General features: G+C 36.1%; 3 protein-coding genes across 7 annotated transcripts; all 3 read left to right on the top strand.

Annotated features, from left to right (window-relative positions):
* The first annotated feature begins 8,621 nt into the window (after positions 1 to 8,621).
* LOC131023407 (molybdenum cofactor sulfurase-like) lies at positions 8,622 to 11,444 on the top strand. The gene is made up of 5 exons (XM_057952948.1): positions 8,622 to 9,264; positions 9,674 to 10,206; positions 10,666 to 10,792; positions 11,117 to 11,219; positions 11,376 to 11,444. Exons 2-5 carry the CDS (start codon positions 10,086 to 10,088, stop codon positions 11,442 to 11,444), a joined length of 420 nt encoding a protein of 139 aa, XP_057808931.1. The 5' UTR covers positions 8,622 to 9,264; positions 9,674 to 10,085.
* Positions 11,445 to 12,640: 1,196 nt separating this feature from the next.
* On the top strand, positions 12,641 to 15,569 carry LOC131021524 (methionine aminopeptidase 1A-like). Of its 5 annotated transcripts, XR_009100974.1 has the most exons (4): positions 12,641 to 13,628; positions 13,985 to 14,035; positions 14,918 to 14,997; positions 15,242 to 15,569. XR_009100974.1 is itself a non-coding variant. In XM_057950750.1 (3 exons), exons 1-3 carry the CDS (start codon positions 13,537 to 13,539, stop codon positions 14,500 to 14,502), a joined length of 330 nt encoding a protein of 109 aa, XP_057806733.1. In that variant the 5' UTR covers positions 12,644 to 13,536; the 3' UTR covers positions 14,503 to 14,891. The 5 variants fall into 5 exon arrangements, 1 of the variants encoding a protein (XP_057806733.1); XM_057950750.1 differs by lacking the exons at positions 14,918 to 14,997; positions 15,242 to 15,569 and adding an exon at positions 14,316 to 14,891 and having other exon boundaries at positions 12,644 to 13,628; XR_009100973.1 differs by lacking the exon at positions 12,641 to 13,628 and having other exon boundaries at positions 13,733 to 14,035; positions 15,394 to 15,569.
* Positions 15,570 to 23,304: 7,735 nt separating this feature from the next.
* Positions 23,305 to 24,914, top strand: LOC131021523 (UDP-glycosyltransferase 73E1-like). Its single transcript, XM_057950749.1, has one exon. It carries the CDS (start codon positions 23,322 to 23,324, stop codon positions 24,693 to 24,695), a length of 1,374 nt encoding a protein of 457 aa, XP_057806732.1. The 5' UTR covers positions 23,305 to 23,321; the 3' UTR covers positions 24,696 to 24,914.
* Positions 24,915 to 25,958: the final 1,044 nt, after the last annotated feature.

Below are 25,958 nucleotides of genomic sequence, written 5' to 3'. Positions count from 1 at the left end.
CCTTTATTCTTAAAGTGGTGCCATTGTCATGTCTATTATGTTACTCGCTTTGATATCGGACCTCTAGCCATCGTTTGATCGCTTAACATTCTCACTTTATTGACCATGGAACATAAATCGAACAAGCCAATGCTTTTAAAACTCGTGCTTCGGAACACATCCAAACGCCGCATCTAGGGGTGAGCAGCGAGTTGGACCCGGACCGACCCGTTGGGTTTGATGGACCGAATTTTTTTAAAACTTAGACCGACCCAGGACCGAATTTCCGGAGAGGACCAGCCCAGGACTAGACCGAACCCAAACATCGGGTCCGATTAGGTTCGGGTCCGACCCGCCAAAATGTATATTTTTTTACCCTATTTTTAGATTTAAATTTATATGTATTACAGCCACTACTAAATACTCCCTATACAAAATCCTATACAAATAAATTTGCAATCTTTCTGGGGACGAGTGCTTCGAAATTGAATTGAGTTCAATTCAGAATTCAGATAACGCACCCTACAACAACAATAAACATGGGAATTCCTTATCTTTTATTATTATTATTATTATTATTATTTTTTTTTGTAATTCTGCGTTGTAAAATATTTTCAACTTACATGGGAATTTTTTCGCAATCTTTCTGGGGGCAAACAAATACAGATTTAAGTCGCGCGTTTTTCTAAGGGCGGCGAGGGCCTCGCGTCGCACGTCTTTCTGGAGGGGCAGAGGGAAGCTCTGCCGAAGGCGAGGCTGTTGCGGCCTGCGGGGGCGGTGAGACATGCTGCGGGGCGTCAACGCGACATAGCTTGAGGGAAGGTTCGGCTAGCCCGCTGCGGGGAAGCGCAACTTGCTAGGCGGTGAGGGCCTGCTGCGTGTCTGGACACGGGCGGAGCAGCGGTCCAGTAAGGTTTGGGGCGGCGGGTTTGAGTGGGTAAGGGGTGGCAGCCAGGGCCAGTCCTGAGATTTCGAGGGCCCTAGGCGAAACGAAAAAAAGAGGCCCCTAGAAAATAAAACTTGAAACATCTTGTTGCGTTAAGAATAAATTTTTCTAATATTTTATTTTCAATGCATAAAATTTCTAACTTGTTTACATTTCTTAAGTTGTAGTATACTTAGGAACAAGAAAATAACAAAACATGAAAGAGAGTAAAGTATGAGATGAGATAGCAAAACATAAAAGACGAAGTTATATTCTATTATTAGAATTAATTTAGGATTAGTATATAATAATTTTTAAAGAATAATATATATATATATATATATATATATATATATATATATATATATGGTGTGGTTATAATGAGAACCACACTTATCGTGAGAACATAAGAACCATTAAAATCAATGCATCTGCTATATAAATTAATGCATTCGCTATTAAATTTAATGCATCCGAAAATAATAAAAATTTTGCTCCCTTCAGGATTCGAACCCAGGATCTGCATTCATCCACCAAGATGATGCATCCACCGTAGATCTTGATGATCGAATGGCTTAAAATGGTTCTCCGTTCTAATTTTATTTAGTGGTTCTTATTTGAACCTCTCCATATATATATATATATATACTATAATTAATAAATTTATTTTTAAAGTTTGGGGCCCCTCAACTTTGGGGCCCTAGGCCTTTGCCCCACTCACATATAGAAGGGCTGACCCTCGTGGCGGCGACGGCGGCTAGGGTTAGGAGGTATAGACTAAAGATTCAAACTTCAATTCAGAGTTCAAATTTCAATACCGTAGGGAATAGGGATTAAGGAATAGAATTTACTAATATAATTATATTTTATAAATATATGGGTCGGTCCAGGTTTGGCGGGTTCGAACGGGTTCAGCCTGAGAAGCCAAAAGATGCCATTGAACATCTAGACATTCGAGGTACCAATACAACATCTCTGCCACTGATGTCTTTCAGAAAAAAAAAGGAAAAGACAGAGTTAGAATTGTTGGTTGAGGAACAGCAAGAGGAGATCTTCAAGCTTAAGAAGTAGCTAGAGAAGAGCACCAAATTCGCGGCCAAGCAAGTGAAGAAACTCAATGAAGTAGATGCTTACATGAAGGATGTGCATAACGATCATATTTACTATTGATCACTTGCAGATCAGCAATCGAAGAAACTAAGGGAACTCGTCAACACCATCAAAGATCAATTCTTGGAGCACATTCAAAAGGTCATCCCAATTACTCTTCACTTTCCACAGCTTTAAGTTGATTTCCTCAAAGTGCAAGTCAAAGTGGACACTTTGGAAACATTGCGAGAGCAGGCCAATGACAAAGCCGCTCAGAAATTTCGTTGAGCTCTCAACTCTAATCAATGAGCTTAAATGGAAAATGGCTCTCAATGATCGAGACATCAAGAAGATGATTAACGAGAAAAGGTGGACAAGCTGGCCAATGAGATGTTAGAAGTCAGGAACATGGCTGACTTCTCCAGTGTGTCCAGATTTTACCGAGAGTTCACCTCGCTGCAGGAATCTGCTTCCCTCCTTTTAGATGATGCCAAAAAGGGGAAAAGGCTACCAAGAAGAGAAAGCCCCCAAGGCTCTGCCACTGATGTAAGAGTTGGCCAAATATTAGGAGTATTAGGAGATTTCAATAAGGCCACTCAAGCCATCTTTGAGTCAAGAAAGTTTGGAAAGTTTGTGGCTCCATCTTCTGATGCACCAGTTTACAAAGCTACTTCAAAATACCTTCAAAGGTCTAGAGAATAAGACAAAGCTCAGGAGCCTTCTGCCAAGCGAAGATTGGATATGAACAAAACCAAAAATGCTCCTCCTCCCGATGCTCCTCCTCGCAAGGCCATAAATCTTCTTCCTTCTTAGAAAACTGATGATCATTCTCCTGCTTTTAAAGAGTTTGCTCCCTACATCGATGCCAAGATTCTGAAGTCTCATATCTATGGATTAAAACTGATTAACCCAGACACGTGGGTACCAAAAGAGATAAGCGACTGGTGGGTGAAGATAAAGGAGAACTTCACAAAGTGGGTCTTGATTTGTGTCAACATTGATAGGAAGGACTCCCATAATATCAGAGAAGCATGGAGATACTTCATAAACAACTGGAAAGACCAAGGCAAATTCTCGCGACTCCTCGTAGCACAAAGGGAAAAGAACATGCAGTGGACCAAACCTCCTGTACTAAACTTCATCACCCCACCCAAAAGAGGAGGACCGGTTCATACAGAAGAGATTCATCGTGAATTCAAGGCCATTAGTGATATCTGGGGTTATTCTGAAGAGATGGCTCCGATATGGGTTGCTGAGCTGAGAGCGTCAATTTTCAAGCTTTACGGTCTAAAGCCTTGACTGTAATCTCTCCCTTTGGCACGTATGTACTTTTGAAACTGATGTCTTATCAGTTTCAAAGTAATGAAATGATGCTTCTCTTCAACTTGAAGACAATTACTTTTTATCCAGGCTCTGAATTTATTTATGTTCTTCGTTATTTGTTGGTCTCTTTTGCTCTGTGTTTTGTTTGTGTTTTCTGCCGGTATGAGTTTTTCTGATTGCAGGTTTTAGGATTATCTTGTTAAGGGGGAACCTATGTTCCTTCAGTTTAGAAAACTACAGTCGGAAATTTGCTCTGATACCTTTGTGCCTAAGGCCTCACTGTAAGGTTTTGGCATCATCAAAAAGGGAGAAATTGTTGGAAAATAAGAAGAAATATCCTACTCTTAGTTTTGATGATTCCAAAACCCTTAGATTTTATTTGTACTAGACTATAATTTATTTCTGAGCTCAACTGTTGGAGTTCATTTTTTTTAGTATAGACTGAAGACCAAAGTACTGAAGTTGCAAGAACTGAAAACGAAAGTACTGAGTCCAAAGCACTAAAGTTTGAAGGACTAAAGACCAACAACTAAAGATCGAAGAACTAAAGTCGTGAAGACTGAAGAATGAAGGACTGAATTTCAACTGAATTAAATGCTGAACTCAATGTGGAATCTATACAGATGTATAAGTACGTGTCAGGAAATATCTTCAGTACAGCTGATTAGTCGAAGAGCATTCAATACAACTGAAAAGAATGTTCTAATTAGAGACCACAGACTGATAGTGCAAGATGCAGACTGAAGATGGAGTTATGTATAACACACTCAGTGTTAACAAATGACAACTTCAATGCTTCCAGTACACGCATCATTTAATGCTAAGGACAGTGCATTAAATGCATGGATTTGGTGGATCGTCCTTCAACTTGCAGAGTTTTCCTTTCCGTGTTACCTTGCACTGTAACACCATCTCCTAGCTTATAAAAGCCATGCCTCTTTCGGCGTAAAGGAGATAGAGGACGAAGACTTGAGCTAAATTTGAATTGACAAGCCCGCCGCCCCTCTTTCCCTCTCGGACCACTCCAGCTCCAGCTCGCCGACCACCTTCTCGTACCTCTCGGAGCACTCCAGTTCGGCCGCCACCTTCAGACCTTCTCCAGTTCGTCGGTGCGACTCTGTGTGCCGCCCATCACCATCTCCGGTCGCCGCCAGACTCCACTGCCGCCGTCGTTCAGCCATGTCAATGTCTACCACAGGATTCTCTGAATCAAAGGTTAGAAATTTAAAAAATGTTCATTTTGCATTTGATTCTAAAATTGAAATTTTGTCTTAGGTTAGTTTTTGATTTTGTCAAAAGCTGATTATGATTATTAGATAAGTTGATTTTGTCAATGTTGGTGACTAGTGAGTCACATTTTGTCAATGTTGATTATTAGATAAGTTGATTTGATTATGATTATTAGATAGCTTTTTTTAAAAAAACTTTTGTTAGATTCGGTAGAATGCTTTTTAAAAAATTTTGTTAGATTCGGCAGAATCCTTTTTAATTTGGCAGTCCAATTAAAAACTATTGAATATTAGATTCGTGACTACTGGCAGTCCAATTTGGCAATCCAATGATAGATTATGTTAGTATTGAAGTTGTTAGATTCGAAACATGATTTGGTTTTTGTTTTTGTAGGAGAGTAAAAATAGATTGGCAGAAGAAGGCTTTGTTGAACAACTTGTGAATGTGATTGTACTTGAAGATGATTCCACCAATGCTAAAGTCGTTGGAACCACGAAAGTGAAAGTAGAAGATGGTAAAACGGCCAAGAAACTTACTTCTAAAGCTTGGGATCATTTCAAGACAATAATGGTGAATGGTGTTCAAAAGGCAAAATGCAACTACTGCACAACTATATTGTCTTACAATGGTGCATCAGGAACTTCTCATCTACTTAAGCATGCAAATCTCGTATGTCCAAAGCGGCACTTACGGCTTGGATTAGGTCAAACAAAGTTGAAGACTGAAGTTGATGGGACTACTGTATTGGAATTGAAGGATAGGGAAAAGCCTGTCAAGTTTGATCAAGAGACGTCAAGAAATGACTTGGTTAGTATGGTGGTCATACATGAGTACCCTTTATCGATATTGGATCATGTGGGCTTTAGAAAATTTGTGAACGGGCTTAATTCATCTTTCAAAATGATATCGAGGAATACACTTAAGAGCGATATTATGAAGATATATGATGATGCCAAGAGTTCCTTGAAAGCTCTGTTCGATTCCACAGATGGGAGAGTTGCACTAACCACCGACATGTGGACTGCTTCCAATCAGAATAAGGGATACATGGCTATCACCTTACACTTTATTGATCAACAATGGAGCTTACGTAATTGAACTTTGAGGTAATGAGCTTTACTTTTAATTACTAGTGTTGATTTACTTACTATTTGTTGCTATGTGTTTATTTAAGTTTTAAATTTTTATTAATAATTATAAATTGTGTGTTAATTTAGGTTTTATTTTGTACCTTCTCCACATACCGCACCCATTCTTGCAAAGATATTAATGGATTGCATATGTTATTATTCTTTGGAGAATAAAATCTCAGCGGTGGTTCTTAATAATGCAAGCACAACTGATGCAATGATGAATGTTTTGATGGAGAATTTAGAATCTAATAGTTTAATATTGAGTGGATTGTTTTTGCATTTGAGGTGCAGTGCTCATATCTTAAATTTGGTTGTGAAAGATGGCTTGGGTGTGATTGGTAGTGCAGTTGAGAAAATCCAAGAGTGTGTTATATTTTGGATGTCTACTCCTAAAAGAATTGAAAATTTTGAGGATGCTTGTTGGCTTTTGAATATATGTAGGCCTAAAAGGTTGGTTCTTGATTGTAAAACTAGGTGGAATTTTACTTTTTGATGCTTCAAGCTGCTTTACCTTTTAAGGATGTGTTTACAAAATTGAAACGCTTGAATAGGAAGCTGAAATTTGTTGTTCCTACTGAGCATGAATGGATGTTGGCAAGTCTTGTTTGTAAGAAGTTGGAGATTTTCTACAAGGCTACTAAAGTCTTTTTTGGTAGAAATCATCCAACTTCTAATCTGTTTCTTCGTAAAGTTTGTGAAATTAAGATTGCTTTGAGGCGGTGGATGCAAAGTGATGTTGATGTTATTAGAACAATGGCTAAGAATATGGTTGAGAAGTTTGACAAATATTGGGATCAAATTGGTGGGGTTTTGGCTGTTGCTTCTGTTTTAGATCCTAGAAATAAGATGGATTGTGTGGAGTTCTATTTCAAAAGGTTGTATGGAGATGGGCTTGATGGTGCTGAAAATGAACTCAAAAAAGTAAGGGAGAATCTTGATAGACTTGTGATTGAATATCAAATGAGGATTGAAAATGAAAAAAATAATGAACTTTGGAAAGGAAAAGAAGTAGGTGGTGATGAGTGTGACGATGAGGAGGATACTTATGCTCAAGCCAAAAGAACAAAGAAAAGAAAGGTGCATGTGAGGGGTGAAGTTGAACATTACTTAGATGATGATCCTATACCCGAGAATGATGCCTTTGACGTTCTTGATTGGTGGAAAAGAGATCAAATGTATCCTACTTTGAAGAAAATTGCCAAGGATATTCTTTCTATTCTCGTATCTTCAATGGCCTCGGAAAGTGCTTTTAGCACGGGTGGGCGTGTTGTTAGTACTCATCATTCTCGACTTCACTCTCGAACCGTGGAGGCATTGATGTGTTTACAAAATTGGATGATTGATGATGTCAAAGGTTATATTTTATTTATTTTTATCTTACTTTACATTTCATTTGCCCATAATATTTTTCTTTTTTTTAGCTTAGGTGAATTGGATGACACACGTGCTTGTTCCACAGTTAATGAAGATTATGATGAAGATGGAGAAGAACAAATTGATATTATTGATATGATAATTAATTTACATATGTTTTAAACTTCTATTATTGAAATGAGTTTGTTTTGCTCTAAATATTTTTTTTCTTCATTTTTTTAGGATGTCGATGATGTTGAAAGTAGCTGTGCCATGGATGATGGGGACTTTTATTCTTAGAAAATGTAATTTGGGTTTTTGAAGACTTGTTCTCGTAGACTCATGCATTAAGATTTGTTTATTTTGAATTTTTGATAACTTGATTTTCTATGTTGAGACTTTGTATTGCATGAATGTATTTTGTGCAATATTTTTCATGATGAAAATTAGATGTTGTTAATTTTGTGATTTTTTCTAATTTAATTTAAAAACAGTAGATCCATGGATCTGGACCCGTGGATCTGGCAGATTTGGATCTGGATCCAAAATTTTTAGATCCGCGAATCTGGATATGATAGATGAAAATGGATCTGGATCTGGTATTGATGAGATCCGGTCCAGATCCGGGCCGTTGCCATCCCTAATCATTCTAACTAACAAATCTTCAGATAGTTAGTAAAATTTCTAACACTTCTCTGATTATTTAAAACTAAATAGATTGAAGCCCTAAGTGAACTATCAGTGTGTTGACAAGTTCCTCGCACTGAAGTTAGCCTACTGAAACAATATCAGTATCAGTCTACACCCGTTGTTAACTGATTTTACTTTCATTGATCCGCTCAGTCAACTCACATCAGTTTCAGTTTCGATACTCACTTCAGTTTAGAAAAGAAGTTTCAAATTTTATTTAAAAATGGCCTACTGGTGTATTACCCCCCCATACACCAGTTCAGTAACACTAAGGGCCCCAACAATTGGTATCAGAGCAGGTTGTTCGGAAGAACAGTCTGTTTTGACCCGGTTCTATTGAACTAGATCATTTTTCAAATCTCTCTATCATTTCTACGTGTTACGTGAGCTATTCTTTTTCTCCCCTATCATTATGGAAACTAACTCTAGCAGGGCTGCGTCTCTACCAAAGTTCTCCATAGAGAACTACAAGATATGGAAGTTCTGAGTCAAAAACTATCTCACAGCTCAGCAATGCAGAATGTGGGAAGTTATTACAGATGGTCCAATCATCATCAAAGTGATAATTCAGCCATTGAAGTAGGGAAAGATCCTTACAACGAATCAAAGATCAAAGAGAAACACGAGTAATCACTACTACAAAAGTTTACATACATAACAGTGAATAGATAACGGTTTTTTTTCAAAAACCGTTATGTATGAGCGCACTTTTAGGAATAGATAACGGTTTTGCGAAAATCCGTTATCTATGTACTGTTGTCTAAATGCATAGATAACGGTTTGAACAAATGCGTTATGTTTTTGCGTTATCTATAAGTTGCATACATATCGGTATTACAAAACCGTTGTGCCACCGTTATCTATGACCATCTTTTATAACAGTAATTTACAACGGTTTTTGAACCGTTATGTATAAGAGTCATTTACAACGGTTTTTGAACCGTTATGTATGAGCGTCTCTAAAAACTGTTATGTATAATTTTTTTTATTAATTTTTTTAAAATAATTTTCTACATTCTTATATTATATTAAAAAATAACAAATAAATTATTTATCCTAAAATTTGAATTTATTCCTAGATATAGACTTTGAAAAATAAAAAATTCATAACATTTTTTTTATTTTATCAACACTTATATAAAATGTAAATTAAAAATCTAAATTAGAAATCTAAATACCAAAAATTGAATATTAAAAGTGAAAAAAAGAAAAAAAGAAAAAAATTTAGGAAATTTAGAAATTAACCCCCCCCCCCCAAACTAGAAGCCCTAGTTTTGTTCGTCCTCTCCTCCCTGTCTCTCTCGACTCTCTCTCTCCCCTCTCGACTCCGCCGCCGGCGCCGCTGCCCCGAGCCAGCCCGTCGCCGCCCACCCTTGTCGCGCTGCGTCGCGCCGCTGCCGCCCACCCTCGCTGCGTCTCATCTCCTCCCCAAATCTCTCTCTCTCTTCGCGATCTCTCCCTCTTTGAGAGATAGTCGCCGCCGCTGCCGAGGCAAGTTCCGGCCATAGAAGCACGCCGGTAATTACTCTTCGCGCCGCTACGGTACGTCTCGGTATTCTCTCTCTCTGTCTCTCACTCGCCCTATCTCTCCGTCTCATTCATGGCGGCTACCGCGGATCCAGCAGCGTTGGCAGTCATTGCCGCAAACCCGCGCCTCTGCGGCGGTCGAGCCACTGCTGTCCTGTTATTTATTTATTTCTGATAATTTTGGAATTTTAGCTGCAATTTGTCTATTTCGTTCGAACCACATACTTGAAGAGGTTTTCTCTTTTTTGGGGGTTTTTGTTATTCTCATCTTTTTTGATTTGCTGTCATTTAGAAAGGCTTTTGATCCTGAATAGATAAGGTGTGTTTATTTTGCTGTTGGAATTGAAATAATTGGGAAATATTTAAGCTTAAATAGAGAGGGTGTATTTGCTTTGATTAATTGAATCACATGGTTCACTCTCAGCTGCTGCGGACTAGGGTTTTTGCTTCTACCGAGAATGCTTTTTTGAAGCAGCCTAAGGTGTTTCTTTGGTGAGTTTGTGTTTGCGTAATGTTAGATTTGTTGTAGAGGAAAGAATCCTGTTGACATCTATTTTTGCTACATTATATTGGAATTGATTCCTAAATTCTTTACAAATTACAACTTGTGTGGCTTTTTTGTGTACTCCCCTGTTGTTTTATGACTTCCTCTCCACCTTCTGGTTTCAGAATGTGAGTAGCTGAATGTCGTGCTGTTAAACTAGTCTTCCTAATTCTCGAGTCTCTGTCTGGAGACTGGAGCCATATTGGTGTGTGAATGCAGGTTGTATTTCTTGAATATGTGCAGGTGTCTGTTTGTTTAATACCCATGCTGTCGGAGTGCGTCGACCTGCCCCATGATCTTGCTCTACAGATATGGTATGTATAATTTAAGAGTAAAGAGATGTCGAAAGTCAACAGCTTGTTTCTGGAGAAAGGGTTGTGGGAATTTTGTATTATGTGATGCAAACTTGCTAGGTGCGTCTCTTCTGTCTCTTCTCTCCTCTCTCCTCTCCTCTCTCCTCTCTCTCTCTCTCTCTCTCTCTCCGTGTATGTGAAAATGGACAGATTGTAGAATTATAGTAGTTGTAACTGGACAACAGATTGGTGTTTTTCCATCTTCAGTCGATTTTGAGGCTTCTAATTTGTTATTTTGTTTTATCTTGCAACTGCAAAATTTGGGATTTCTTGATTTCTTAGATCATAATTAAACTGGAGCTAACATTCGAAGACAATCCTCAAGTGGATTTTGGAGTGAAAACCCTTTATGTATAAAGTTTTTTACCAGATTGTATTATTTACAAGGATGAGATTTAAGCAGTAACATATAGTTTCTTAAATCACTTACAGAAATGAGAGAGACATAGTGGTAGTAAGAACTATTTTGTCTATTAGAATCATCTAACGTTGTTTTATGTGTGTAAATGCGTTTTACAGGTGAGACGTACAATTTATTTGCATTTCCATCGGAGTGTAACTTCTCAGGTCTTAGATTCAACCTTGACCTGGTTAATTCCATAAAGGAAGGTTCTTATCAAATGCCCGGAACTTCTCCAACTCAGAGGTATTTAAACATTTTAAGAATAGACATTGACTTTTTACTTGAGGCAGGCTCTTGTTTTGATGTTTATGAAGCAAAAACCTGGAAATGGTGTATGCTAGCAATATTGACTACCAACTTTACTATTATTGAGATCTTTGTATTTCTGCTGCTGAACACTTGAGTGATCGAGATCTATGAAATGGAGAAACATGTCATCTGTTTTATTTTATTTGGATACATTCTATTAATCATCACCTAGTATCAATTCTATATGTTATTTATGCATGCTGTTTGGAATGTAACGATTTCATAGCTGGAGATTCATTGCTTGATATCTGTGAACAGTGGTCACTGGATGGTCCTGATTGATGCAGCAAAAGGAAGTTCAACATGCCCCCCTGATTTGTCAAAATACAAGGCAGACTTTGTTGTGGTCTCATTTTATAAGGTATTTATACAAGGCGGATTCATTGATTGATAGCTTTGCATGTTTTCATGAGGATTCATTGATTGATAGCTTTGCATGTTTTCATGAGGGCTGTTGATGGCTTTGCATGTTTTCATGAGGGCTGTTGCTTATCTCATTATTATTTTGTTCCCCCAGCTATTTGGCTACCCAACTGGAATTGGAGCTCTTATTGCTCGAAACGGTAGACTTGTGTTTCTTCTCTGATATTAGTACATGAAATTCTTATTGAAGTGCACCAATCTAACAGCAACCCCCACTACTACAAAAGTTTACATACATAACAGTACATAGATAACGGTTTTTTTCAAAAACCGTTATGTATGAGCGCACTTTTAGGAATAGATAACGGTTTTTCGAAAATCCGTTATCTATGTATTGTTGTCTAAATGCATAGATAACGGTTTGAACAAATGCGTTATGTTTTTGCGTTATCTATTAGTTGCATACATAACGGTATTACAAAATCGTTACGCCACCGTTATCTATGACCATCTTTTATAACAGTTATTTATAACGCTAAAGAACCGTTATGTATAAGAGTCATTTACAACGGTTTTTGAACCGTTATGTATGAGCGTCTCTAAAAACTGTTATGTATAATTTTTTTATTAATTTTTTAAAAATAATATTAATATTATATTATATTATATTATATTAAAAAATAACAAATTAAGTGTTTATCCTAAAATCTGAATTTATTTCTAGTTATAGACTTTGAAAAATAATAAAATCTAAATACATTATTAGAAACCTAAATACCAAAAATTAAATAATAAAAGTGAAACAAAAGAAAAAAAAAAGAAAAAAAAGAAAGAAAAAGATTTGACTTCATTTCTTCAACACCTAAAATCCCTATTCATTGCTCCCGCTCAATTTTCACGCTAACACCTCAAAATTTCCCCCAAATCGACCTGGCCTCTTTCTCTCTTCACCATCGCCGTGCCCTGCCACCGCCGTCGTGACTCGCCGCCACGACCAGCGCCGCCCGGCACTCACTGCGCCCCCCATCTCGTCGTCCTCTGTTTGTTTACCCGTAGCAGCAGCTGCGGAGATATCTCTCCTTCTCGAACCCGCGTCGCCTGCCACCGACCGTGTCGACTCGCCGTTGTCACGCCGGCCGTCTTCTCGCCGCCCCTTTTAACCCTAGGCGCCGCGATAAACCCCATTTTAGCTCGCAAATCCCTATTTGCTCTTCGCGCGCGTCAGCTCGTAAACCCTATTTTTTCCAATTCCTCATTTAATTTATGATTGTTTCTCTTTGTTGTCAACAATTCATGGAGCTTCACGCTGTGAATTCAGATTTCAATTAGAATGCAGAATTTATTGGACTCGAGAAGCCATTCATCGAGCATGCCACTTTGTGGATGAGTATCTACTATTGAATACCTTTCTCGCTGGTTATAGCCTCACAATTGTAGATGTTGCAGTCTGGACTGCTCTTGCTGGTAAAATTTATGCAATTCTATTATTGAGCTTCTTTATATCGATGATCCTTGATGTGGTCTCGACTTTTTTTTTTCCAAAGGACTTCTTTTCGTGAAAGAGATTACTCATGTTTTCAATGTGTATTATAGCTTGCCTTTGATTGCTATGTCTTTTCTATATAAATCATGGCACACAAGTGTTCTACTTCTCAGAGAATATATGTTCTTTTATTTCTATTACAGGAGCTGGTCTGAGATGGGAAAGTTTAAGGAAATGTTCTTTTATATTCTCCCAAATTGTATATTATCCAATTCGAAGCTAAGTTTCCTATCCCATCTCTTTTCTATTGATGATAGTGTAAGAAAGATATCAGAACTTAACATCTATCATTGAGCTTGCCATGGCTATCTTGTTCATCTATTTATGACAATAGTGGGCTAAGGTTTTTCCCATATTCTGTGTGTATGCTATTTGTTCATCTATTTGAAAGAATTGAAGACAAGGTTTACCTTGAAGTCTGGTAGAGTAATGAATGAAGGCCCTCTTACTTTTCGGCTGTTGAAGTATTACATGAACTGAAACTTGAAGTTTCTGGTAGCAGGTAGATCAATTTACTTCCCTGGTGAATAAGGAATGAATAAGGGTGTGTGTTGGCTGAAATGTTAAAGAGTGTAGGGTGGTTGGCTGAAGACTTGAGTACCTACGAAATGGTACAATGTTGGGTGGCTGATTTGAGCCCTTTGTGTACTATGGTATGGCTGGAGTATGGGGTAGCTCAGCTGGTGTCTGGTGAGGCAGAGCTACCGTGAAGAATATATGCAGCGAGGCAGACAAAATAATTCAGATTGGTAATTTGAAGCACCTCTTTCAAATGCTAATTAGTGTTTCTGATTTTGCTGCAGGTTATTTCGGAGAAGAACAGGAAAGAGATCTCCAAGTACAGGCTATTTTGGAGAAGAACAGGTTATGTCACGTGCTTTTTTTTTTTTTGTTGAATGTGGTCAAGCGATAATCAACTATGAATCTACAAACTCATTTTGTCACAGAGGATATCAACTCAATTTTCGTCTTCTTCTTTTTCCCAGTATTTAATTATACTATAATTTAGGGTGATTTTGTTTAGTTCAATATGAGCGTGGAAGGGAGCTAGGATAAAACCCTTCAATCTCATCTATTGACTATTTGGTTAACTTTGGTTTGCTGGTGACTGGTGGCGGGTCTTTCATTTACTGGATTTCTGTTTTTGTTTTGGAAATTTTAGAAGTGTGTTGAATTGCTATGAACTGTGCACTATTCATGGTGGTGTTTGCTGATTACAGGTGCCCCAAGTGCGTAGAACTAAAGCTTCGCCGTGAAGGTGCTGCTTTCTGGTTCGTTCTTTGATTGCGCTTTTGGAGTGTAATTTTACTAGCTTCTAGTTTTATTTCCATTGAAGCTGGATTAAATTTGTCCTAGACTTAGAAATTGTAGGTAAGACAATTGGGGATCTTCGAAGCTAGGTGCGTTGTAGACTGACTCCCTGGCCTTAGTATTGTATTAGCCTCTACAGAGCATCTATCTGACTTTGTTCTGCATGAAACACTTCTGCTGATTAGGCTTCATTCCTTTTGGAATTGGTTGCAAGTAATGCCTATTCTTGATCCTTTCCAGTTCCCAAGAGTGTTTCAAGGCATCCTGGAGTTCCCATAAATCTGTTCACTTGAATGCAAAATCTTCTTTAATTGCATCTGAAAGTTATAGTGAACAGAACTTGGGTCTGCCGGGTGACGGCTGGCTCTACTGCTTGATAGAAGGACAAGCACAGACACCAAAACTTCCACATTTTGACTGGTTTTAATTTATGTTTGTCCCAACTACAAAATTTATGTTTAATTTTTTTATCATTTTAATTACCTCTAACCCCAAAAATAAAACAATGCTTGTCCCAACTACAAAATTTATGTTTAATTTTTTTATCTGGTTTATTTCTCTGTCCTTTTCAGGCCATTAAGACCATATCCAATATCACAGAAACGTATAGTACCTACTCATATTGATCAACCTGACAATTAGTTTGAATGTTAAGATACTTTAGCAATATACAAGGTGTGGTTACTTTTTGTTTGGCTGTGTAATTCTCTATGTTTAATCATATATGATTTTGTGGTTGATATTTCCTGATACTCATGATAAATAGTTATTTGGATCATATATTCTCGTCTTGTTTCATTTTCCAGTTTGAATTGCTATGACGTTAGTTTCATGGTTTGCAGAGTCAATTTCATGCCTGGAGGAATCTGTAAATATCTTTCTGGATATTGGAAGGTTTAATATGTCTGCAAGGTATTATAAGGTAAAAGATTAAATGTTTGCAGATATCTGATTTTCCAATTCTTTCTTTTGAATTTCACGTTAGCCACCGGGTTGGTTCTGTTCCATATGCTGAATTTTTCAGCCTTACGTAACAAAAGTAGTTCTCTGTATAAGGACATTGGTATGTTATTAGTCACCGTTTAGGCATAATCTTGATTCTTGAGTATTATTACAGTACTGAGAAGTAATTGAAAGATGGTAATTTGAGATATCTTAATATGCAGGAAATTCTTGAGTATTATTATCAGCATTAGTCACCATTTACACTTATGTGGAGATGGATAATTTTGAAAAATAGATGCCTTTACTTGAACTGAGCTTTGGAAGGAAAATTCTTGAGCAAATAAATTAGTGTGCATCAGTGTTGGACTTGTAGTTTGATGTATTCCAGCTGAGCCTTTGTGTGCACGCATATGAGTTTTTATCAAGGGAGGAAGATCAAGATGGAGATGTTACTTTCAAAAAGGGAGGAAGATCAAGATGGAGATGAGCGCGAAGGAAGCCTTTGAGAGGTCGATGAGGACTTTGTCGGAGTGGATAAGCCAGGAAGTGAATCGAAATATGTAATGATCTTAGATATTTGATACTTGGTTCATTCGGATGAGAATGTACGAATATTTTGGATAATATATAATATTGTTATTGTTGATTTTATCATTTTGTTGTTTTAAAGTTATTTATTTATTTCTTTATATAAATAACATAAAAATTGAGAAAAAATATTAAATATTAAAGATAATGGTTAAAATCGTTATAAAAGGTACAAAAAACCGTTATCTATGTCTTACAAAGATAACGGTTTAAACTGTTATAAAAAGTATAAAAAACTGTTAACTATAATATGGAAAAAAAATATTATATAATACATAACGGATAAATTCTAATACATAACAGTGGAAAACCGTTATCTATATCTTACAAAGATAACGGTTTAAACCGTTATTAAAAGTATAAAAAACTGTTAACTATGTTATGAGAAAAAAGAAATATTATATAATACATAACGGATTAATTCTAATACATAACAGTCGAAAACCGTTATCTTTTTCTTACAAAGATAACGGTTTAAACCGTTATAAAAAGTATAAAAAACTGTTAACTATAATATGAAAAAATATATATTATGGAATAGATAACGGATAAATTATAATACATAACAGTCGAAAACCGTTATGTATAATCAATATAGATAACGGTTTTATAACCGTTATGTATGTGTGGTTGTACTGTTATCTTTTCCCTTCATAGATAACGGTTTTATAACCGTTATGTATGTGTGGTTGTACTGTTATCTTTTCCCTTCATAGATAACGGTTTTTAAACCGTTGTGTATGACACCTATAATAGATAACACCACTATACACAATGCTTTTTTTGCTCATAGATAACGGATAAAATCCGTTATCTATGAGCGTTTTTCTAGTAGTGCCCCCCCCCCCCCAAAAAAAATGTTTCAGAGTCAATGAAGTTATTGAAGAAGACCTATTTCAGCGGAGGTACATATTTTTTCATTTTTCTCCAAGTTATTACCACATCTGGTAGATGCCAGTCTTAACTTTTCATTGCTTCAGGCACAGTGGCTGCATCTGTCGCAGATATAGACTTCTACCAAATAAGAGATGGTGTTGAGGAATACTTTGAGGATGGCACCGTATGTTTTCTGAGCATCGCATCTCTTCATCATGGATTCAAAGTTCTTAACACATTAACCATACCTGCTATTTCCAGGTGCCATGGACCTTCTTCTTATCACCAACACCAGTAGAGGGTCTTGAAAGGAGGCAAGAATTTGTGAATCATTTGCATACTTGATATTAAAGTTCAAGCTCCCAGGCCAATCATTAGCTATAAGGTAGTTGGTATTTTCAATTTTGAATCGGAATATGCAATGATGATGTATACTTGATATTTGGTTCATTTGTATAATAATGTATGAATTTTTTGGATGATATATAATATTGTTATCGTTGATTTTATCATTTTGTCGTTTTATAAAAATTGCAAAATTTAAAAATATACTACAATTATATAAAGTGCAAAAAACTGTTATAAAATGTGCAAAAAATCGTTATGTATTCTAATTAAAGATAACGGTTAAAATCGTTATAAAAACTGCAAAAATCGTTATAAAAAGTGCAAAAAATCGTTATAAAAAATGCAAAAAACCGTTATGTATTCTATCAAAGATAACGGTTAAAACCGTTATAAAAAGTGCAAAAAACTGTTAACTATGATAAAAAAAAAAAAAATTTAATACATAACGGAAAATTCTTAATACATAACGGTGAAAAACCGTTATCTATTCTATTAAAGATAACGGTTAAAACCGTTATAAAAAGTGCAAAAAACTGTTAACTATGATTAAAAAAAATAAAAAAAATTCTAATACATAACGGAAAAATCCTCATACATAACGGTATAAACCGTTATGTATAATCATTATAGATAACGGTTTCATACCGTTATGTATGAGCGTCTCGTACCGTTATCTATTCTCACATACATAACGGTTTTTTAACCGTTGTCTATGATACGTATCATAGATAACACCACTATACACAACGGTTTTTTTGCTCATAGATAACGGATAAAATCCGTTATCTATGAGCGTTTTTCTAGTAGTGAATCCACTGAGGAAAGAAAGCAGGACGAACTGGACAACCTCACAAAGAACATCATTTCAAGCACATTTCCAGGAAAGCACGTGATGAAATAATAAAGTGCACAACTGCCAAAGAGATGTGGAACGCCCTAGAAAGAATGTGTGCAGGATCTGAAGAAATCAAGGAGAACTAGCTAGCTATCTATAGCTTGTCAAAAGTTCGACAACTTCCATATGCTGAAGAATGAATCCATCGAAGAGATGGAGTTCAGGTTCCATAAAATACTGAACGATGTCCAAGCCTTTTCCAGAAACAAATACACACAGGGAGAGATCAACCTGAAGATTGTTCGAAGCCTAACCTTAACTCATTGGCAAATGTATGCCATTGCTCAGAAGACTAAGCCAAACTTCAACACATTGAGCACTAAGCAGTTGTTCTCCGATCTTAAAGCCAATGAATTTGATATTCAATGGAGCAAGGACAACAAGAAGGCTAGAACATCAGATAAGAATGATCCATCAGCCTCCAAAGGAGCAGCACTGAAGGCTGCATCTAAAGATTCCAAGAAACAGTCGAAGGAGTCGACTGATGTCAAAAACAAAGTCTTTTTCAGTCAATATGCTCTAATGACTGAAAGGTTCAACAAAATGGAATCAACAATATGCTCTAAAAACAAAATCCTTGTACATCCTAGTCCAAGGATTTTGCAAAGATGTAAAATCCCGACAAAGTCTTCCATTGTGTCAAACATGAGGATATTCGAAGGCAATGGCCGAGGATTTGAAGATGTTCTCTCCAATGAAAAAATTCAAGCCCTCGTCTATAAATACCCCGAGGCATTCAACAAAGTGACTACCGAAAATGCTGCCAATTTTATTCTCCAAGGTCAAGCCTTCAAGCTTTCATCCACAAGATTACAACATACTTCTAAATAAGGGAGCCTATAGTGTAAACAAACTCTAATATGGAATTGCAAGCTCAGTCTTTCCAGATTATGAGTATATACATTCCCTTAGTTCTAGGCAACCAAATTATGTATCATAAGCATAGAATCGAGCACACTCTATACCCACTATTATTGTCGTAATAGTGTGCTCGTTAGTTGGAAAACCACCTTCTATACCCAATCACACCTCCCACTTAAGATCAGTGTTAGAATAGAAGAAGGACGTTCAGAGAGAAGGTGCAAGTTAATGCATACATAAATATGAGAATTAGAGAGTAAGCATAAGGTTGTAAGACTAACTGAAATCTGATAGGTATCCAACAATTGCAATCTGCGTATGTTGCAACGAGTCACTTCCGTAGTACAAAGTGAAGTACCGACTGATAGGATGATTTACGGCTTTGTACAATATGAAGCTAGTTAATTCCCCTGAAACAAAGGGTAAAGTGGATGTATGAGATTTCTCGGAACCACTATAAACTGATTGCGTACTTAATTACCTGCCGCATTTATATTCAGTATTCCCTTTGTTTGATTTTCTGCTTAACTTAACTTCATACTGACCAATCATTCATTGCAATCAACACCAACATAAAAAACTAATTTCAGTTTTTTATTTTAAACTAAATACCGACTAAGCTGAAAAGTTGATTAAAAAGATTTTGAAAAGCGAATAACTTAATTACTGTACCAATCAGTTATATGTCCAATTGATCAGCCTAAAAATGGTCAGTAGAATCGCTAGTTGTACTCACAGTTACAACGGGCTTATCATGATATCAGTTAGTTTAACATTGGTTAAACCGATCTGCATCAAACCAACTAGCTCATTATCAGCTGACCCTATTTAAAACACAACACTCTGAAAAAATAAATGAAAGTTTGTAACTGGTATATCTCCCTTCATATATCATATATCAGTACGCACTCGCTCGGGATCAACATATTGTAATACCTATGTGTCTTAATTAATTTTACGTTTGTCAATAAAATTTGAGCATTTATTTGTGTGATATTTCTTATTTCATTTGTCAATGAATGATACGTTGTAGTCTTGAGGGTTTTAATTAGATTACTTAATACTACTACATTAGGATGTATATTTTTCTTATATAAGTTCTTTAAATTTTAAAGTTTTAGTATTAAATTACATGTCAATTAATTACGAATGTAATAGAAAATGCCATACAAATTACTAATAGAGGATTTGAATTGAAATTAAAGTAAGAGGCTGTCCCTTGTTAAATTATACATAGGATCGCAAGCTAACTAGTGAAATTTGAAAAGGTCATGGAGGTTTATTTAAATGAAAGATGATCTTACTCTGATCTTAATAAATGAATATATACGTTCCTCATGTGTTAAATAATAAGTAGTGCACCGCAACTCGGTTTATTGATCTTGCTCTGATCTTAATAAATGAATATGTACGTTCCTCATGTGTTGAATAATAAGTAGTGCACAGTTACACTTAATTAATATGCCACGATTTCCCACGAACTATTATAATAATGGATACATTTGCACTGTTCTCTCAAAATATATATATTATATATACACTCTTTATATATATAGGAATGAGCTAAAATAAAAATAATCCTTAAAATATAAAATAGGAACAATTTTCAGTCTTTAGATCATCAAGATTTACGGTTGATTCATCACATTGTTAGATGAATTCATGATCCCGAGTTCAAATCTCATAAGTAGTTTAAAATTTATTTTTCACAATTCATATATTTTTACAGAGAATTCATACGTATTTTACATAGAATTCTTACATTTTAGCTAGTTCGTATTTTATATATTAAGAAGTGTTTATATATGGGTACATTTGCACTCAGATTCAATAAAACGATTGATGTAGTAGGTCTGTAATTCAATCTATTTATCTGGTTGGTAATGCATTTTCAATGTTAATTAGATTTATAAAGTTATATAACCATAGAACTATATAACTTTATAAAATAGGGAGTAGTAGATTATTCGTACCCAAACACCCATAAATTATCAAATTTACATGCAGCAGTGTATAAATAGTTTACTTAAATTGTTGATTAAGCTTATATAACTTTATAAAATAGGGACTAGTAGATTATTCGTACCCAAACACCCGTAAATTATCAAATTTACATGCAGCAGTGTATATATATTTTACTTAAATTGCTGATTAGTTTAAGGGAGCGTTTGTTTTGATGGAAAAGAAGAGAAAAAATATATTTTTTGATTCATTTTTCACCATTTTCACATATTTACTATATTGGAAAATTTTCTTCGGAAAGTATGAAATATTTTCTCGGGCAACTCCTTTTCACTCATTTTTTCTTCAATGTTGGATAATATTATCCTATGGCTCATCTCTAGTAAACATATGATAAAATAAGGAGAAAAATATGATGTTTTCTCATCTCTTCGTATCCATTATTTTCCAATGAAATTTTTATAATCAAAGTAAACACACCCTAAAATGAGTATACATCATTTTTTTTAGAATTAGAAGAGATATCAATTATCCAATTAAATAAACAACTTCTGCATGCAGGCAGGACCTCTACATCACACAAAAGTGGAAAAATAACCGCACGCAGACGTAACTACTACCCACACAAAAATGAGAAAATTATACCCACACAAAAGTGGAAAAACTATACCGAATCACCACCCACACAAAAATAGGAAAACTACATCGCACGCAGACGGCATTGAACCCAAAACCTTTCACAAAAAAGACTATTTGGGTACCTCAACTTTGCCACTTGAGCTAAGCCTTATTAACGAGCATACATCATTTTTAAATTTAAAGGGATCTTTGTTACTTTTTACTCCTATCTTTATTTGGAAAGGTTGGAGGAGTCGAGCTCCAAACCATGGGATGAGATTTAATATCCCATAATTTTATGTATGTCATTATATCACATTCTTATATTTATTATTTTAATAATATTTTTTATAAAAATTAAATTAATTATAATATTATAAATTATATTTAATTTAATTTTTAAAAAATAAAATTTAAAAAGTTATATACCATAACTTTAAATTTATCAACCTATTATTAACTAATAAAAGTAATAAGAATAAACCCTAGTTAATAATCATAAAACTAAACTAAAGTATATAGAGTTAAAATTAAAGAAAAAAATATGTATATAATTTTTTTTTGAAAAAGGCACATCAAATATGGTACGCTGAATCTCAATCACCAAATTATGAACTTCAATCCCAGTCATGTGCGCTTCTACAAATAATACTCCCTCCGTCCACAAATTAAAGGCCTACTTGCACTTAAATTTTTGTCCATCAATTAAAGCCTTATTGTGCTTTATGTACCTTTTTACTCTTCTTCTTTTCCTATATATCATTTGCCACTAATGGACCCACCTTACAACAACTTTATCATTTTTATATTTTATATTTATTACACTTTATCACTAGTGGACCCACCACACAACACCTTTAACACTTTAGTCAACTACTTTATCACTTTAGTCAACTATCCTTATATTTCATCCACAACACCTTTTTCAGCTTTCTTAGTCTCCGTGCCCACCCTCAAATGGGGCTTTAATTCGTGGACGGAGGGAGTATGTTATTTGGAAAGAGCACAGTGTGGCACGATTGAAGTAACTAGCTAAAATAGTGCGTAATTTATAAAATAAATAGTTTTAATAATAATTTATAAGATATACTCCCTCCGTCCACAAAGTATTGCCCCATTTACTGTTCGGCACAGGTTTTAAGAAAGCTGATAAAGTGGTTGTGAGTGAAATATAAGGGTAGTTGACTAAAGTGATAAAGGTAGTTGACTAAAGTGTTAAAGGTGTTGTGTGGTGGGTCCACTAGTAATAAAGTGTAATAAAGTAGAATATAAAAATGAAATAAGTTGTTGTATGGTGGGTCCATTAGTGGCAATTGATGGTAAATAAATGAAAGAAAAAAGGGTGTAGTGGTACAAAAAGCAGAGTAGGGCATTACTTTGTGGACAAAGAAAAATGGGTAAGTAAGACAATATTTCGTGGACGGAGGGAGTAAGAATTAGAATAAATATATAAAATAATAAAAATTCATGCTAATTCGAGCTAAACGTGAGTGGTGATGCTTACGTAAAATATATGATATAACATTTCTATTATGATAGTAATGAGTAATTTATTTTTCTTATGTATATTTGGCATACCATTTATATTTGAATATGAAATTTATCATAGGAATTAAAATTAGGTATAAATAAAATTTCATCCTTTAAATCATTTTTTTATTTTCCTTCATTTCCTACAAAATACTCCCCCCGTCCACGAAAGAATTTCCTATCTTTCCTTTTTGGGACGTCCACAAAAGAACTTCCTACCTCTTTTTGGACTATACCCCACCACTTATAATTAATCCTCTTACTTTTCACTTTTCACAACTCTCAATATTAATTATAACACATTTTCACCACTCTCAATACACTCAACTACCTTTTATCTCCTCTCAATACACTCAATAATATTTTTTTCTTAAAATCCTGTCACTCCCTTCTAGGAAGTTCTTTCATGGACGGAGAGTAGAATTTAACCCTTACACATTCCCCATTTTCACTACAAAGGAGGATAATATTATCCCTGCATTTCCCATAATAAATTTATAACAAAGAAGGCACCCTAAAGAAATAGTCAGCATTAAACTAACTCACCTACCATTCCGACTAAGATATGCAAGTGTGTATATATAGACACACTATGATGAAGCTGGAGTTGTGGAATTTTTTCAATGGCTGAAGAAACACAAGAGCTTCACTTCCTCCTCTTTCCGTTAATGTCACACAGCCATATCATTCCCTTCATTGACTTCGCCATGCTCCTGGCGCAGCGCGGCATCATCGTCTCCATCATCACCACACCTCTCAATTTCACCAGATACCAACCGGCAATCCGCGACGCCGTGGAGGCCGGCCTCAAACTCCGAATGATTCCGTTGGAGTTTCGCGCGGAAGAAGCCGGGCTGCCTCAAGGCTGCGAGAACTTGGATTCAGTAGGTTCCATGGATGGAATTCTGAAATTCTTGTGTGCATGCGAGATGCTGGCAGCTCCACTGCAGAAACTGATGCCCGACTTGCATCCAAAGCCCAGCTGCATAGTTGCCTCCGTGGTTTTCCCTTGGACCGACAGATTCAACATTCCGATGTACATCTTCAACCCCAATTCATGCTTCTCTCTCTTCTGCTGCCTCCTTATATCTCCAGGATTGCCGGCACCGCCGGACTCAGAGCCCTTCGTGGTGCCGGATATACCGCACAAGATCGAGTTCAGTGCAGCGCAGTTTTCGATGATTATGAATTTAAAAAAGCCCGGTCGCAGCTCTGCGCGTGGAACTGTGGCGAATTGCTTCGAGGAGATGGAGGGCGGATACGTCGACCGTTATGCAAAGGTAGCAGGAAGCACAGTTTGGTGCATCGGACCAGTTTCCCTCTGTAACAAGAAAAGTAAGGATGAATACAACTACATTTCGTGGCTCGATTCCAAAAAGGAAGGATCGGTGATGTACGTGTGTTTTGGCAGCCTGAGCCGAATCTCAGCTGAGCAGATCAAAGAGATTGGATTAGGGTTGGAGGCGTCGGGGTTCCCTTTCGTTTGGATCGTACGAGATGATTCACAAGTGGAAGTGGAGGAATGGTTGGGTGATATTGAAGAGAGAGTTGGAGATAGAGGCCTTATAATCCGCGGTTGGGCGCCGCAAGTCCTCCTCTTGTCCCATCCCTCGGTCGGGGGATTCTTGACGCACTGTGGATGGAACTCGACTCTCGAGGGAGTGAGCGCAGGCGTGCCCATGATCACCTGGCCCATGTTCTTCGAGCAGTTTGTTAACGAGAAACTCGTGGTGAACGTGCTCAAGGTCGGAGTCGAGATCGGAGCTGAGCCGCCTCGAGAGGACCAGACGAGAGAACTGGTGAAGTGGGATCGAGTGAAGGAAGCCATTGAGAAGCTGATGGATGGAGACGAGCAAGGAAGAGAGAGAAGAACAAGATCCAAGAAGTTGGCGGAAATGGCGGCTCAAGCATTGGAACCACATGGCTCTTCTTACAAGAATATCTCATTGTTCATTCAAGATGTCATCTCTACAAAAGTATCGCCGAAACCACACTGACGAAATGACCGACGGGATTAATATGAGGGATGCTTCATCTTGATTTAGGTGAGTATAAATTCTATCATGAATTTCCATTGTTTAATTTGACTTAACTGCTATAAAAGCGGTTCCGATAGAATCCCATATATTGTGTGTGAATTATTGGTTTGTGTGTGAATTCAATTATTCAAATGCATTGTAATTTTTTCTAATGAATACACCTACACTCCCCTAAAAGAATCTCATATATTTGCAATCAGATTGAGAAACGATTGATGTGGGCCATGTGGCTAAGTTTATAATTTCATTTCTCTAACGGTTGGTTTGCAATACATTTTTATTTAGCCAGGTGAGACATACGCTAATTCATAAATTTATACTCATTTTGTAAATTTAACCTCACTTTTAAATATAATAAATATTACAATTCTTTTCATTTTTTTACTTTAGACGTTTCCAGTTTGTTTTTTGTTTTTGTTTTTGGAGATTAATTGGAAGGATAACATGAACGTTAATTTAAACTAAAATTGAACAAGAACATGATATGGACATCATATTGGACTTAAACAACGTTGATCAATGTATAATTAAATTCAAAAGTGAAATACGTGCGAATATATATGATCGAACTCCAAAGTCCAAAACCTATGAAATTACATATTGAAAAAAGATTAGTCCAAGCTGACATTTAAGTATGTCAATTGGGCCGACCCATCAAATTTCGAGTCAATCCTATCGGGTTGAGGGTTATTCGGTTACGAGCCATTGAGATTGAAATTTTTTGGAGTTAAAATTTTTCGACCTTAACTCTAAACTTTCGGTTTCTGGCTACTATGTCAGGTCAGTCAGGTTGAAAAATTTATTAAAACAAATTAAACTAATATATTTCTCTTTATAATTATGTATTTGTAACAAACGAATACATGAATGAGTGAGTGTCGTTTCAACATCAACTGATATAATAACTAATACACCCTCTGTCCTCATAAAATATATCTAATTTGTCATTTTTGTCCGTCCTCATAAAATGTATCCAGTCTATTTTTGGTAAGTTTTCCACTCACAATAAAGTGGAACCCTTACCCCACTCACAACACAGTCAACTACTTTATTAAAACCCGTGTCATTTGGAAATAGATACTTTTTATAAGGACGAAGGGAGTATTTAACTATTGGAGAGTTAGGAATACATACATTTTTCCTAAATAATTACGTTTTACTCCATCCGTCCACGAAAAGTATGACACTTTTGCCATTTTGGATGTCCACCAAAAGTATAGC

This window comes from Salvia miltiorrhiza, chromosome 4 (genome assembly GCF_028751815.1).
Source record: "Salvia miltiorrhiza cultivar Shanhuang (shh) chromosome 4, IMPLAD_Smil_shh, whole genome shotgun sequence".
Lineage (NCBI taxonomy): Eukaryota > Viridiplantae > Streptophyta > Magnoliopsida > Lamiales > Lamiaceae > Salvia > Salvia miltiorrhiza.
This window is presented reverse-complemented; position numbering and strand designations above follow the sequence as displayed.

Bases quoted from the DNA above. Each gene is read 5' to 3' on its own strand.
- LOC131023407 (XM_057952948.1), top strand. From the start codon at position 10,086: ATGATCTTGCTCTACAGATATGGTATGTATAATTTAAGAGTAAAGAGA. The intron at 10,793-11,116 runs GTATTTAAACAT...ATCTGTGAACAG, and splicing joins GGAACTTCTCCAACTCAGAG to TGGTCACTGGATGGTCCTGA. The intron at 11,220-11,375 runs GTATTTATACAA...TTGTTCCCCCAG, and splicing joins TTGTGGTCTCATTTTATAAG to CTATTTGGCTACCCAACTGG.
- LOC131021524 (XM_057950750.1), top strand. From the start codon at position 13,537: ATGCTAATTAGTGTTTCTGATTTTGCTGCAGGTTATTTCGGAGAAGAA. The intron at 13,629-13,984 runs GTTATGTCACGT...TGCTGATTACAG, and splicing joins GCTATTTTGGAGAAGAACAG to GTGCCCCAAGTGCGTAGAAC. The intron at 14,036-14,315 runs GTTCGTTCTTTG...GATCCTTTCCAG, and splicing joins CGTGAAGGTGCTGCTTTCTG to TTCCCAAGAGTGTTTCAAGG.
- LOC131021523 (XM_057950749.1), top strand. From the start codon at position 23,322: ATGGCTGAAGAAACACAAGAGCTTCACTTCCTCCTCTTTCCGTTAATG.